General features: G+C 51.0%; 1 protein-coding gene across 1 annotated transcript; it reads right to left on the bottom strand.

The window, feature by feature from the left end:
* Positions 1-1,175: 1,175 nt before the first annotated feature.
* On the bottom strand, positions 1,176-7,199 carry TWIST1 (twist family bHLH transcription factor 1). The gene is made up of 2 exons (XM_083577526.1): positions 6,037-7,199; positions 1,176-2,029 (listed from the first exon to the last, which is right to left on the bottom strand). Exon 1 carries the CDS (start codon positions 6,713-6,715, stop codon positions 6,071-6,073), a length of 645 nt encoding a protein of 214 aa, XP_083433652.1. The 5' UTR covers positions 6,716-7,199; the 3' UTR covers positions 1,176-2,029; positions 6,037-6,070.
* Between the last annotated feature and the right edge of the window lie 6,923 nt (positions 7,200-14,122).

The raw sequence follows: 14,122 nt of genomic DNA, 5'->3' as shown, positions 1-14,122 counted from the left end.
GGCCGTCACTTGGGAAGGGATAAGGCGAGCCCAGGGATTGCCCGACGTGCCATTTGTTCGCCTGGTGTGAAACAACAACATAAAAACTGATCCTTAAAAAAAAGAAAAGCAGTGAAATAGGAGACCTTGGTTTTCCCTACTCCTGGAGTAAGCCGCTCGCCTCCGAGCCACCGTTTTGATCACCGCTGGGCTGTTGCTATAGCCGGACACGCTGCTTGGAAGCAAAGCTCCCTCCGAATGAATGGGGGCTTCTTTGCTTGCAAGGCGTTGAGTTGGACGTGGGCTGTTTTCCTGCATGGACATTCGTCGTCGAGTTCCTTCTGCGGCAGCTCAGTCTATTTGTCTGATCAATGGCAACAAAACAATCGGGGCGGTGGGTGAGGAGACACACACAATCTGAAGACCTCAAGTCTGAGGATCAAACTTTCGGTCATCTATCTGCAACGCCGCGCACGTCAAGGGTTCGCCAATTCTCATTGGAAAGCCAGCGTGCCTGATCCGTGCCTGATCCGAGGAAGTTAGTCCCAGCAAAATCAATGCGATCTCTCCCTCGCCCCCCCCCCGCTCTCAGCTTACTTTCGAACACACTTTTCTGGAGGCAGGTGTGAAAAACCACCACCCACTCCCTGCTCCCGACTTAATTCGTTACAAAAACAAAACTCTGGATGCATTTGGCTTATGGATGGGCTTCAATCAACCTCCACTCCGCCCCAAACCCTCAACAAACACAAATAGCTACGCGACCGTTGAGCACCTTTATCTGCCCCCCCCCCCCGCGCCCGAGATAACAAGAAACACAGCGGTGGAGAAATTGCATGCAGACCAATGGGTGGTTCTTAATTTAGATCGAAGGAGGATGATGATGATGATGATGATGATGATAATACACTACACTTTACCATTATAAAATTCGCTATTTTGATTAAAAGGGGCAGAGAATCCGAAGTCCTGCAAAACCTTCAAGCAGAATCATAAAGCTGTCTCGATAATTAACACTCATGTGTCTGTCAGTAGCTAGTTTATTTGCGTTTTTCTCTCGTTTGTTTATATTCCCTCCCCCCCCTCTCCCTGACCCTGGCCCCTTACTCTCCTGGGTAATTTCAGATCTACGCGATCGAGCATTATTTACCTTCAATTTCAAGCCCGCTTTCCTCCGTACAGACCAAACTTTAAAATTCTTTTAACATTTCAATTTATTTATTGCAGGAAAAAAAATATACAATGATATTTACAAAACAATCATAAAAATAGGAATGCATTTAGACACCGGATCTATTTGCATTTTTTTTTAACATGGGTCATCAATAAATAAATAGAATGTTTCATTTTTTTTCTCGCTCTCCCCCCACCCCATTTTCCCCTCCTTTTTTTCTTGCAGGAAAAATAAAATATAAATGAAAGAGGAGCAGGATATAAGAGTTTTGGAGCCCATAATGCATAGCTACCCTAAACATATTTTCTTAAAAAATATATTTTCCTTTCTCACTCGTTCTAAACGGGTTTTTTTCTTCTTTCCGGGTTTTCTGCCATTAGATCTGTTCCAAAAAGAGAGCGAGGGGAATGGGGGGAGTCCACAGTAACGTATTTCCTTTCATGAGTGGCTCATAAACTCTCTTGGGAATGCATGCATGCAAGAACAAAACAAAAAAAAAAGGAAGTAAAGAGGAAAAAAAGTTAAATTCCAACATTCTTCGTCAAAATAGAAAAATAAAAATAAAACCGGTTCAGATTTTTGATCAGAATGCAGAGATGTCTGGTAGGGCCCTTTGGCCGCCTCTGGATCAGCCGCCTCACCATCCGAGGAGCCCCCCCCCCCCCGGGTCTCTCGCCTCTCCTGGTCTCCCAACGCCCTGCTCCTTGCAACGTGGGCCAAGAACGCCGCTCAATTTCCAAGAAAATCCTTGGCGTTATATATTGTCTTAGAGGGAACAAAGGGGGGAGAGAAAAACAAAGGAGGGGAGCCGAGTCCAAGTGCAGAGTCTCTCTCTAGATTGTCCGTTTTCTCTCCTTCTTTGGGAACAAATGTCATCTGCAAAAACCCAGAGACAGAAAGAGAAGAAGGGAATGTTGGTTACTGGAAATGGAAAATGAAATATATTGCGCACATATATTAAAAGAAAGAGGCATATTTTAAAATTATTTTAAAAAATGAAACACCTCCTTCTTTCGGTTGTGTTACTCTCTATCTCTGCACATGTCCATTGTATATATTTTGGTACACCGCCCTGGTTGAGTACGATTGAAGGGCGGCATGAAAATACGCGTCACAATTCCAGCAAATAACCACCGCTGCAAATGTTTGATTCTAGCCTGCTCTACACAATGTGCTTCTGTGTGTCCACGGGGGTGGGGGAAAGGAGGAATTAAAGCACAAAGGAAGGAGGGGAGAGGGCCCTGCTGGAGAGGCATGAAATTAGGAAACGCGCAGAGGGGAGTGTTACGGATATCTAGGAGAATCTAGTGCATGGGGGGGGGGGACCGCTTCCCCCTGGTGCTCTTAAGATCAGCTACTTGGAAGCAGGTCCCCTCAGATCTGGGGGTAGCTTGTTTTCAAGGAAGCCTGTTCAGCAACCCGAGGTGGATCCTTTCCCAGTCGCTTCAAGGAATCACAGTAATAATAATGGTTCATGAGTTGTCCCCACCTAATTTCTCTGTGTGCGCTGTAAGTACTGCTAGGAGACTGAGGCACAACTTTAAAACAAAACAAATATTTTTGGGGGGTGGGGAGGGGAAGCAGAGGCTGGTCGTGGGTCTCTGCCCATCCGGAGAGAGGCGGGAGGAGGCTGGCGGGCAGGCTGCCGATTGCGGTTCGATTGCAAGCTGCGATCCCCGTGACAGTTAAGCTGCTTTGTTTAACCTGACCAGGTAGGCTCTCTGGTCTGGGCCCGCAACCTCCGGCCTAGCTCAGCAGTCGCCTGATGCTACTGGAGGAGAAAATGCTGGGCGGCCCTTGGCTTCGCGTAATGCTCCAATCCCGATCATGTTTACTTGGAAGCAAACCCCAAATGCCTTCAAAAGGGAGTTGTGGTGGCGAGGAACCCTGGCTGCCCGGATAGTCTCATTTGCACCCCAATTCATCCCCGCTGCTGAGCCGATGGGACTTTTTGCTCCGGGGGAAGCGTGTACAGCATAGGATTGCACCCGGGTGCTGCGCGTGTTTTCCCTGGGGAATGTCATATGCAGCTAAGAGTAGGATTGGTACTTTAAGTCCGTCTGCACAAGACAAGACCTTAAGCTGCGCTCCTGGGTGGGTCGGACTTCCCAGTAAACATGCATGGAATCGGGAGTTGCGGTGCTTCCTTCTCTCCCAAATTCCCACGCCACCCTAAGCGTTTCCTGAAGATTCCACGGACAGGAACGTGTAGCACATTCCCACGTGTCTGTCCTCCTCAAGGCCGCAAGCCAGGAGACTTACAGCCTCGAGTCTAAACTGACTCGGAAGTCAGTTAATGGAGCTGCAGCCTCAATAGGGGAGACTCTGCGACCATCTCTCAGGCCAGGCTCCCCCTTGAACATCTCATTATACTCCGCCACATTTTGTTAGAAGACTGAGAATCAGGTTGCCTACACGCCACTCATTTCAAGCACATGCCTTCGTCCAAAGAAACCCGGGAACCGTAGTTCCTTAAGGGCGCTGGGAATTGCAGCTCTGTGAGAGGTTAAAAACTACAAACCCCCCGGATTCTTTTGGGAGCGGGGTGTCTCTTTGAGTTCTCCCGCAGCTTTACGTGGTTGAGTAGCCCTCAGCAGAGTAAGGCTCCATCCCAGCGCCATTTCGATCAGTATTGATATGTACTACTGATAAAGGTTCGAATTAAGCCTTCAAATCCATTTAGTTTCCAAGAAAGCAGATTTAACAGCTCGATCCTATTCATGCTTGCTCCTTAGGTTTTCTCCTTAGGTGTTGTGTGCAGAGGATAGCAGCATCAGGACGGAGGAACAAATGTACTTGAGATTCTTCCATGGTGGTACCACCAGTCTCTAGGCTGGGACAAGTCAGTGCTTGGCTACCAGCTCGACAGGACTCCGTGAGACCTACCTCCGAGTAAACATGCACAGGAGCCGCCTGCTGACCTAAGCATATTAATTTGGCAGCAAGGACTGACTGGGTTCCGTGGGACTTACTCATGGAAAGAGGCTGCAAGTCAGTCATAATAAGGACCTGTTTGATTATGGGGGCTCATTGAGTTTCTTAAAAAATGAAGCGGCGTGCGCTGACTCTGAGACTCGTAACATAGAACGCTTTGCAAACCTTAAATAAGAAGTCACCACTACGCCCAAACCAGTTTAGTTGCGTAATTTGAGAGATCATGTTTAGGGCGGCCGATCCAACTTGCCTAAGAATCCCAGCGAGAATCAGTCAACGTCCCATCAGACCTTCGGGACCCCGATGCCATAGGCATACAGGAATTTTTTTCGCGAGAAAAGGCAAAGGCGCATTTAAGACTCCCCACAACCCGCGATCTGCTTCCAACAACCCTTTCCTTGGGAAGGAGCTCCCTCGGAATCAACGCATTTGGAAACTCCGCAAGATTTTTTGGGTGTGGCTAACTAAACAAAACATTAAACTTCACGCCACAGCCACGGTCCAACGCAGGGCACATGCTCTTTAAAGGAGACGCTTCTGTGGACTGCGTGTTATTTCTGGCCGGCTCCACGGCCAGTTAACCAGCCTTGAAGTCAAGAGAGGACCTCCGCAAGAATGCCTGTGTCTAGGATCTAGCGGTGGGTTTGTGGGTCGGCGTTAGGAAATGCGATACCCTTCCTACTCAAGAATTTACTTCTTCCTTTTCAAGCCGAAGTGGCCTCCAAGGAAGCTTTCTTGGGATGGGATCACCCGGATCTCCCCCGAAGTGGAGGGCGACTCGAATACAGTAAATGCCGAAGTGGAAGCTTTTCTGCTTTGGGTTGGCGAATCTAGCGAGTTCGCTGATTGTTTGCGAGAGGGGTGCCTGCGTGCATGGAGGGGGTTTCTAGCAATTGGAATTTTAAATAAAGGCTTTCCCCTCTTCCTGATTTTTGGCCTAACTCCCTTCTCAGGCTGCAGGCCCGGAAGTCCCGTTTCAACCTTGCCCCACCACCAAGGAATTTGGCTCGGGCAGAGACGATCCGGGGTGCACCCCAGTAGGGCAAGTGTTCAGAAGGGGAGGGAGATGGATGCCTTAACAATACAGTTCAGGGGTGGACCCCGCTCTCTGCCATCCAGGACGACTTGCTACCCTCGCTTTTTCGCTTGCTGCTATTGGTCTAGCCTGACTTTCCTTCATCCCGCACGCGGAAATCCATCCCGCCTAAGCCGGGCTGCTAAGGCCTACGCGCGCTGCTTTGGAAAGGCAGCCTTCCATCTTTGAAAGCTGGGGGAAGGCAGGGCGTGTTACTCGAATGCTTTTTTTCCACCCCAGAAAAAAAGTTAGTCCGCTCTGGAGTCCAGAGGGACTTACTCAGGAGGATGCGGGAAGTTAAGGAGGCGTCAGAGTGGCGGGCGAGCCTCAGCATCTCCGAAACCGGGAGGGAGCGTCCTAGAGGCCCTCTTTCTCCCGTCTCCAAGAAAGAGAGAGAGAGAGAGGCTCTCTCCCTATAGATCTTTGCAAGTACCAGCGGCCTTGGACGGATTCTTAACTAGCACTGAAGTGAGGATTCAAAGGGAATGGGGGATAACACACACTCTCTCTCTCTCTCTCTTAAGCAAAGGATCGAGAAGAGGGGAGAGAGGTTGTGAGAAGGGAGTGCTTCCTCACAAGGAAGCCTAGCCCAGCTTGGCCTGCAGGCAAAAGGGCCCGATTTTCCAGGGAACTTGGCCGCTCCACCCGGATGCGGGTCCGGGGTCCCGAGATCATGCGCAAAGCGAGTTCCTTTCGCAGTCTAGGCGAGGCTGCAGTCCAGCTGCGCCCGCCCGTCTCAGAGGGATTCCTCGAGAGTCAGGCTGCTCCAGCAGGCCCACGGCGAAGGCCAAGTCTAAGCGCGGCCCCCCTCCTCGTCCCAAATCCCAGATCTCTCTCTCTCCTGCCCGTCCCGTTGCGTCCCTTTCCCGCTTACCTCGGTCTCCGGCCGGGCCAGTCGGCGCGGGAGGCTAGTGAGAGGCAGACATGGACCAGGCTCCCTCCATGCGCCACACGGAGAAGGCGTAGCTGAGGCGCTCGTGGGCCACATAGCTGCAGCTGGCCATCTTGGAGTCGAGCTCGTCGCTCTGCAGGACCTGGTAGAGGAAGTCGATGTAGCGCGCGGCCAGCTTGAGCGTCTGGATCTTGCTCAGCTTGTCCGACGGCAGCGTCGGGATGATCTTGCGCAGCGCCGCGAACGCTTCGTTCAGCGACTGCGTGCGCTGCCGCTCGCGCACGTTGGCCATCACCCGCTGCGTCTGGAGCTCCTCGTAAGATTGCGGGCTGCCCCCTCCGCTGCTGCTCCCGCCTCCTCCGCCGCCGCTGCTCCCGCCGCCGCCTCCGCCGGATTTCTTGCCCCGCTTGCCTTGCGCCGGGCTGCACGGCTCCTCGGTCGCCGAACCGATCCCCCCGCCGGCTCCTCCTCCTCCGCCTCCTGCGCCTCCGCCTCCTCCGCCGACCCCGGCGGCGCTCCTTCGGCTCGATCGCCTTTTGCGTCCCCCTCGCTTGCCGGAGCCCTGAAGCTGCTGCTGCTGCCGGTCGGGCTCCTCCTCGCTGTTGCTCAGGCTGTCGTCGGCGGGCGAGACTGGAGAGTTCGACTCGTCCTGCTGCATCATCTCGGGGGCCAACCCGCAGCGCGCTGAGCAGCCCTTTTTAGGGGGCGAGGGAGGAGGGGAGAGGAGAGGGGGGAGGAGGAGAGGGTGCCTAGCCAGCCAGCTCCCCCTGGCTGGATCCTGGGCCTGCGGAAGAAAAGGAGGAGGAGGAGGACCAGGGTGTGGGTGGGTGGGGGCTTGGGGGAGGGCCTCAGTTGGGTGGGTGGGGGGAGGCCATCGGGAGCCAGGGGGAAAAAGAGAAAGAGTGAGAGAGAAAGAGAAAGAGAGAGGACGACGAGGACGGTGGAAATCTCCCTGGCGGTGTCAGCTCCCCTCCCGATGGCTCCTTGGAGCTGGCTGGGAGTTGGGCGAAAGTTGCAGCCAGGGACGCTCTTATAGCTCCTGCTGGCGGAAAGTTCGGGGGCAGCGGTGTCATTGGCTTGACGTGGAGAGGAGGGACTTTGCCGAGGTTGAGAGGAAAGTTTCCGCTTCCCCCCCGCACCCTCCCCTCCCAAACGGTTCCCAGACCGTTAGCCAGAGATCGAGTGGAGGAGCCCCCGCTTCCAAAAACCCCGGGTTCCCCTCGTTTGAAGTAGGTCTCGGAGCAGATTGCTCTCCGCCTTTCGGAAAAAGAGCTTTTGTTAAGTATAGCAAAAGAGAACCCCGATTCCCCCTCTGACGGCCTCCTAAACTCAGCAAGCCGTTTCCTTCCGAGATTGAGCTTTTAAACACACTCCCTCAGCAAAGTTGTTTTTTGCTCAGATCAAAATAAATACCTTCGCATCCCACCCCGTTTCCTTGAAAGTAGGGCCCGTTGGCTTCCATCGGCTTGGCTTCCGAGACCCTCATTCGCATGTATATTTCAGCAGGTCTGGGATCGCTGCAGTCATTGGTTCGCAACTGCAATGAGCCTTCCAGATCCATGGGTTGGGGATCAAATTGTGACCGCGGGGTGGGGGAGAATCCCCGCAACAATCCAGCTAAAGCAAATCGCCACCAGTCTCCTTTCCGCTCCGATCCCCAACGCATTTCCTTGGAAGGGCTGCGATCCTAAAGGTAGGCGCAAGTTCTGGAAGTGAATCCCCGTGAAGAATCCACGGGACTTCCTTCCGGGTGAAGATGGCTAAGAGGGGGACCGGAGTTCTGCAGAGCTGGCGGATTTAAATTTTAAACCAGCTCCCAATCCGCAGTGCTTCTTACTTAAGCCTCTAATCCAGTTTCGCTCCGCAGTGCAATTAGCGTGTGAACTCAGCTGCCAGCCCCCCCACCGCTTTAGCGGGGAAGTGAAACCCTCAGATCATCAAGGGGCGACCTTGCATTCCAGTAGCCCGGCTTAAGGGCTCTGGGGATCGCTCCGGGAGGACGGCGGCTGTACCCTCCACCGCAGCGCCTATGGCAGTTCGGGGAACTTGATCGCTTTGCGCCTCGCTCGGCGGTTTCCCCTCCTTAGTCGCGGCTTTTCGAGGCGAGGAGGTGAAATTGACAAGCGACCTGGAGAGGCTCCCCTTTCCTTAAGCGCTTCTGCGCCCGCTCAGCGCAGCCCGCCCAGGCAAAACATCTCTCTGCTTCTCGGGCAGTGGGTCAGCAAGCCGGGTGATGTCACTCGCGGGGGAAAGAAAGGCTGTGTCCACAATACGAATCAGATCTGAAGCGAATCCTCTTCCGTGGGTTGCAGCAGTCCTGAGCTGGCTGGCTGGGAAGGGAACCCCGCTGGGACCGGCTTCCAAAGGCGGGAGGGCTCGTTTGGGACAGGCATGCCCGCTAATTTTCAGTAGATGCCGCAATCCTGGGAAAGGTTAAAAAGGAGAAGAAAGATTCAGACCCGGTCACCTCACACCCACTTCCATCCCGAAGAACACAAACCTCGGCTGAGTTGAGACTCGTCGTCAAACTGGATTTAGAACTGGAGGTGTTGTGGCAATCTTCAGCGTCAACTGGGCATCAGATTCCCCAGCGGGCCAGGGGTTGAGGACTGCCCCGAGGAGAGCACCTAATCTGAAGGCCATTGGCTTAGAAAAGGAGCCATGTGGATCTGAATGGCTCCACATCCAGGGGATTAGAATCGCCAAGGGGTTTGAGGGAAATGGAAGATGACACTGCTGGGCCCATTTTGAGGACATGTTATTTTCTGAAAGTAAAAGCGGTTCAGATGTATCTACTTGCTTGGCTGTCATAAACACACCACACATACCCTGCTTTTCTCCCCAGTGAAATTCCATAGGCACATATTCCTAAAACAGCGTGTGTGGAAGCGAAGCCTTACACAGAAAGGAGTCGTTCTGAAATCTAGGAGATTTCTTATATCAGACTTTCTGTTTCCGTTTATTTTATTTTATTTGAAGGGAGGTGTCTTGTTGTTCTGGAGCATATTCGATTTTATATTGTCATTTGGTTGTCTTCCTACCTGATTCTAGCATTCCCCTTCGCTTCCTCCATTTCAGAACAGGTGGTTTTCTTGCTTGGTTGTTTCCCCTTCCCCCCAAAAGTAAGTAAGTAAGCAAGCAGCCCATGGAGGGGAATGTACCTCCATAAAGTGAGTGGCAATAAATGCGGTTTTCTTTTTAATTAAAAAAAAAAAATCAGGTCACTTCAATACGAAAAGAGTTTGCATACAGTATTTCTTAAAGGTTTGTTGAGTCTCCATCTATCTCAAAATAAAAAATAAAAAACAGAATCAAGATCTACAATATTTTCCCCCTTTGCATTCTATCCCCCTAATTTTAAACAAACAAAGGAAAAATAGTTTGCTGTCTATCTGAAAAAGATATCCCAGCCCTCGTCCCTTTAAAAAATATTTTTATCCAGCCTGACTTTATCTTATTTCATTTCCTTAAAATTCGGGATGTTTTGTTAACGGAGGCACAACTGGTAAGGCCCACGATATTTGGATGTGCGGAGAAAATGTGTCGCCATTGCAGAGAAACCTGAATCGAGTTCCCTGAGAACATCCTGCTTTTTTTTCCAAGACAGGGACCCTCTTGTTCTACAAGCAAGCACGGAAGTGTGGAATCTCACCGTTAAGCGTGAATGCAAAGCATGTGCCGCCCACCGCATTCCTTTTTGCAAATAACATAAAAAGCGTACAGGTGGGCCTTTCAAAGGCACCCTCCTAGCCCCACCCTAGACGTAAGGAAACCCGCAGAGGCCTCGCCTGTTCTGCAGTATACTCGTGTGGTTACCCGCAGGATTGATTTCCCGGCTGCTGATCGATGGAAGTCATTCCCAAAGGGCGGGAAGGGGGAAGAATGCTGTCTAGGGACTCCAGCGGACGTCCAGACGGGGAGACTGTTGGGCGCCTCGGACGCACAAGCCACGCCTACGCCACCCCTAAACTATTGAAAGGGGCCAAGCGCATTGCTGTCAATGGTGCGCGTGGAGGGCAGGTGTCAGGCGACTCTATTTATGTGGACCACTTTCTTGAATTAGGGTAATGAATGAGCGAATTACTGGAGGACATCTCAGGATGCGAGGATGGGAACCCCAGAAGAGGCGAGGAGAGGCTTCACCTGCACCTTGCAAAACGAAGACATCATCCTCACCGTGGTAAACAACTTCCCTTTTCCACACATGACATGGCATAGTAACATCTCCACAATCGGGAGAAACTGGCATGCGAGCGCTGCAACTGGAGAACAGCCTTTATCAAAGGTGTCGTAGACTTTGAAGACGATCGAACTCAGGATGAAAGGGAGAAGCGTGCTAAGAGGAACACACGCTTGGCAAACCCTCACCTTAATCAACTCCCGCCCGGAAATATTTGTCCCCACTGTGGAAGGACGTGTGGATCCAGAATTGGCCTCCACAGTCACTTAAGGACTCACTGTTGAAACCGTGTTCATGGAAGACAATCTTACTAGGCTACTAGTGATCGCCAAAGAAAGAAAAATACGCCCATTTTCTTCATTTGCTATCTTTTCGATCGTCTGTCACCCTGAACCCAAGCCTATGAAGAGACTCTTAAGACCTGGAAAAGATCTTGTAGTCCAACTCCGCTGTTCCATGTAGGGAAGCCAGAGCTAGGTGGCTGCGTGAAGTCCTCAAGCGAGGAAGAGCCCATTACTTCTCTAGGAAACTGGTTCCACTGTCAGACCTGAGGACAGGAAGTGAATCCCAATGTTCAGCCAAAACCTCCTGTAACTTACGCTCATTCCATCTAGCTACTACAGAGTTTCCCAAACTAGGGTATCCAGCTGTTGTTGGACTACAACTCCCATCACCCCTAGCTAGCAGGACCCAGTAGTCAGGGATGAGGGGAGTTGTAGTCCAACAACAGCTGGATACCCTAGTTTTGGGAAATCTGATCTAGTAACTGGTTCTTTCCTCAGGGGTAGCCCGGATTAATGTCTCATTGGAACATTGGAAGGGTGCTAGCATTGCTCTTCCAGGCTTTCCTTCTACATGTCCAGTTCCTTGGACCTCACAAGTCAAAGTGAATGGTTTCCAATGCAGCTGATTCTCTTTCTTTAAAGCTCGGTGAGCAGTATCCAGACCCCTCAAAGTGCTCGATTTTGGGATCCTTCAGCTCTTAAGAAGAAGGCCACATTGAAAAGGACTTTCTTGAGGGTAATTCAGGGGAGATCTTTGACCCAAGGATGGGTAACCTGTGGTTCTCCAGATGTTGCTGGATTCAGCTCCCGCCCCAAGAAGGGCCAATGATCAGGGCTAGTAGGAGCTGTTGTTCAGCAACATCTGCAGAGCCACATCCCTGGGCCAAATATCTCCTCAACGGAGCCACTTCCAAAGTGGCCTTCTTAGGAGCTGAAGGATCCGAAAGCCAAGCACTTTGTGCGGTATGCAGGCTGCTCAAGCGAGCGGTATAGAAAGAGAAACAGCTGCATTGGAAACCGTCTCTTTTGGCCTGGGAGGTTTCCTGGGCAGCATTTGAAGGTCGGCGGATCAGAATTTCCGTGGTCCTCTGTGCTTTGCTTTTCAGAGTATGGAGGGGAAAGTAACATGTACGGTCTTTACGGTGAGGTGAAAAGGGTGGGAGGGGGAAGGGAGAAAAACAAAACGTTAGCCTATTCTGCGTATAGTCTATTCTATGTACGGCTATATAATTTGTAGTCTGCAACTGGTGACTTTGCTGGGCAGGCTTGGGTATTCAGTGCTATTCTGTGAAGCCACGGACTAGAGCCTTACTGCAGGCCACACGTAGCAAAATCCCACGCGTTGCTTTTCCTAGCAGCCTTTCTCAACCTGTAGGTCCCCAGATGTTGCTGAAATACAACTCCCATCACCCCTAGCTAGCAAGGCCAGAGCTCAGGGATGATGGGAGTTGTAGTCCAACAACATCTGGGGACCCACAGGTTGAAAACCGCTGGAAGGGGAAGGGTGGGCGGAGATGAAAGGATGTCTCTCAACCTCACCCCGCCCACCGTTCCTCCGCCCTAGGTCTCTCCCAATTCCCCATTGCGCGGCTGCGAGCGCCTGTTTCCTTCGGTTTTGACATTTAGTTCGGGAATACATTCCATTGTAGCTGAAGGCCACGGAGCACTTACTTGACCTCGTTCCACTGAACTCAACCAGGCTGGCTTCAAAGAAAAGGAGGTTAGGATCGGAGTGGAGGCCTGACATTTGAAGCACACACGGTTTGGGACCCAGGTCCCTTTTGAGGCGAGTTGCTCCAGTCCTTCGAAAGTCTTATGCAAGCACACCCGAGGAAGAAGTTTGAAAATAAGGGTTCGGTATCCTGATTCCAAGCGTTCTTCCGGTTTAGGCGTTACAAAAGTCTTTCGCGTTAGCCGGTTCACACGTTCGGGCACATCGCTGATTTCGCTCGACTTGATTAGTTAATATTTAATGTCTAGAGACTGAATGTAGGTCAGCGCTGTATCTTAGGAAAGAGGCAAGCGGTGTCCTTTTCACAGGGCCTTCACACGTGCACATATGATTAGCACGTATGTGTGAACTAGCAGGCCCTGGAAAGAGAATCTTTGCTCGGAAAGGTTGCCTACGATGTAGCTTGTTGTCTCACTTGTCTCAGGGCTGTTATTATACCTCTTATAATTTTGCAAAAAACCCCACTGAAACAGAAAGCAATAATCATTTGGATTTCTACCCGGTTGCTCTTCCAGGAACACAAAGCGACGTATATTCCACCCCCATTTCCCTTTTTATCCTCCCAACATGCGAGGTAGGTTAAGTCTGCGAGAAATAGCGTGTGTTGGTGTGTGAACAGCCACCGCGTTTCCTGCCTGTGCCGAACTGTGAATGTCGTAAACCGCCTTGTGTATTGCAATATAGAAAGGCGGTGTACAGATTAAAAATGAAATGAAATGAAAGAGTGGAAATTCCGAGCTCTTCCCACTACAACATGCTGGGATGTGGACCAGAAATTGCTGGACTACAGCCCCCATCATCCTGAATGGCTGCGGCTAATGGGAGCTGGAGGCCACCAAAATTCCGAAGGCCACGAGTCCCCCACCCACCAGAGGAATGTTGGCCCGGCGGTATCGAAAGGCCGCTTTGCTATCGAGCGGAAACAGAGTTGTTCGAAGCGAACTTTCCCTTTCTTCCCGGGCGGTCCATGAAATCGACCTAAGAGCGTCCTGAATCAAATCAAGGCTAATTCTCCGCTGGAGCAACCCACGGGGCAACCTTCGGCTGGCTGAAGCAGCTTTGGCAGCGAAAACAAAACAAAAAAAAGTGTTCAAGGAAACCCACCATTCTTCCGAAGCAGGAGGGTTGCCCGAGTGTGCCAAGTTTATTTATTTCCCTCTCGCATCTCGAGTCGAAATGCCCCGTTTGCTTAACAGCACCAGATATAACGTTTTATTATTATTATTTTGCAGCCAAGGCGATTGCGTTATCTGGAACTTGCCACTCCAATCTAATATAACCACCCAACAAAAACGCACGAGATGCAGCTTTTTTTTTTTTTAATAAGCCACAAGTCAGTTGCTGGAAAAAAGGAATAAACGGAACCCCTTCAAGTGCTGCCAACGAGAGAGAGAGAGAGAGAGAGAGAGAGAGAGAGAGAGAGAGAGAGAGAGAGAGAAATCTTGGAAACTTAACAGACCCCCCCTTCTCCCCCTTCTTCCTGCACGTGAATACAATTGCCAGCGTCCTGGAAGAGAGGCTCTAGTTAAAACCTTAAAAAAGCGAGGCCTGCCTTAAACCCCTCCCAGCTGCTTTTGAGCTTAAATTTGGTGGATAATTACTAAAAAGAGTGAGGGTTTAGCCTCTCAGGCAGTTAACGGAAAGCGAAGGGCCACTTTACACGGGCCTTGGGGCGTTTTCACACGTGACAGGAAAGGTGTTTCCACACCGGAGGCTGTGTGTGTGTTGTTTTCTTTTCTTAAATCCGTCAGCAATAAGAGTTTAATATCTAGGCTTACTAGATGGTGCCCAGTTTACTAGACTGCACGCTGCATTTGCAGAGGGTTCTGTTCTTTCAAACCTGCAACAAAAACATTAGCAACAGATAAGCAA

This window comes from Podarcis filfolensis (assembly GCF_964270895.1).
Source record: "Podarcis filfolensis genome assembly, chromosome: 12".
In the NCBI taxonomy this organism is placed as follows: Eukaryota; Metazoa; Chordata; class Lepidosauria; order Squamata; family Lacertidae; genus Podarcis; species Podarcis filfolensis.
The sequence above is the reverse complement of the archived record's forward strand: the minus strand, read 5'-3'. Positions and strand labels throughout refer to the sequence as shown.

Bases quoted from the DNA above. Each gene is read 5' to 3' on its own strand.
- TWIST1 (XM_083577526.1), bottom strand. From the start codon at position 6,715: ATGATGCAGCAGGACGAGTCGAACTCTCCAGTCTCGCCCGCCGACGAC.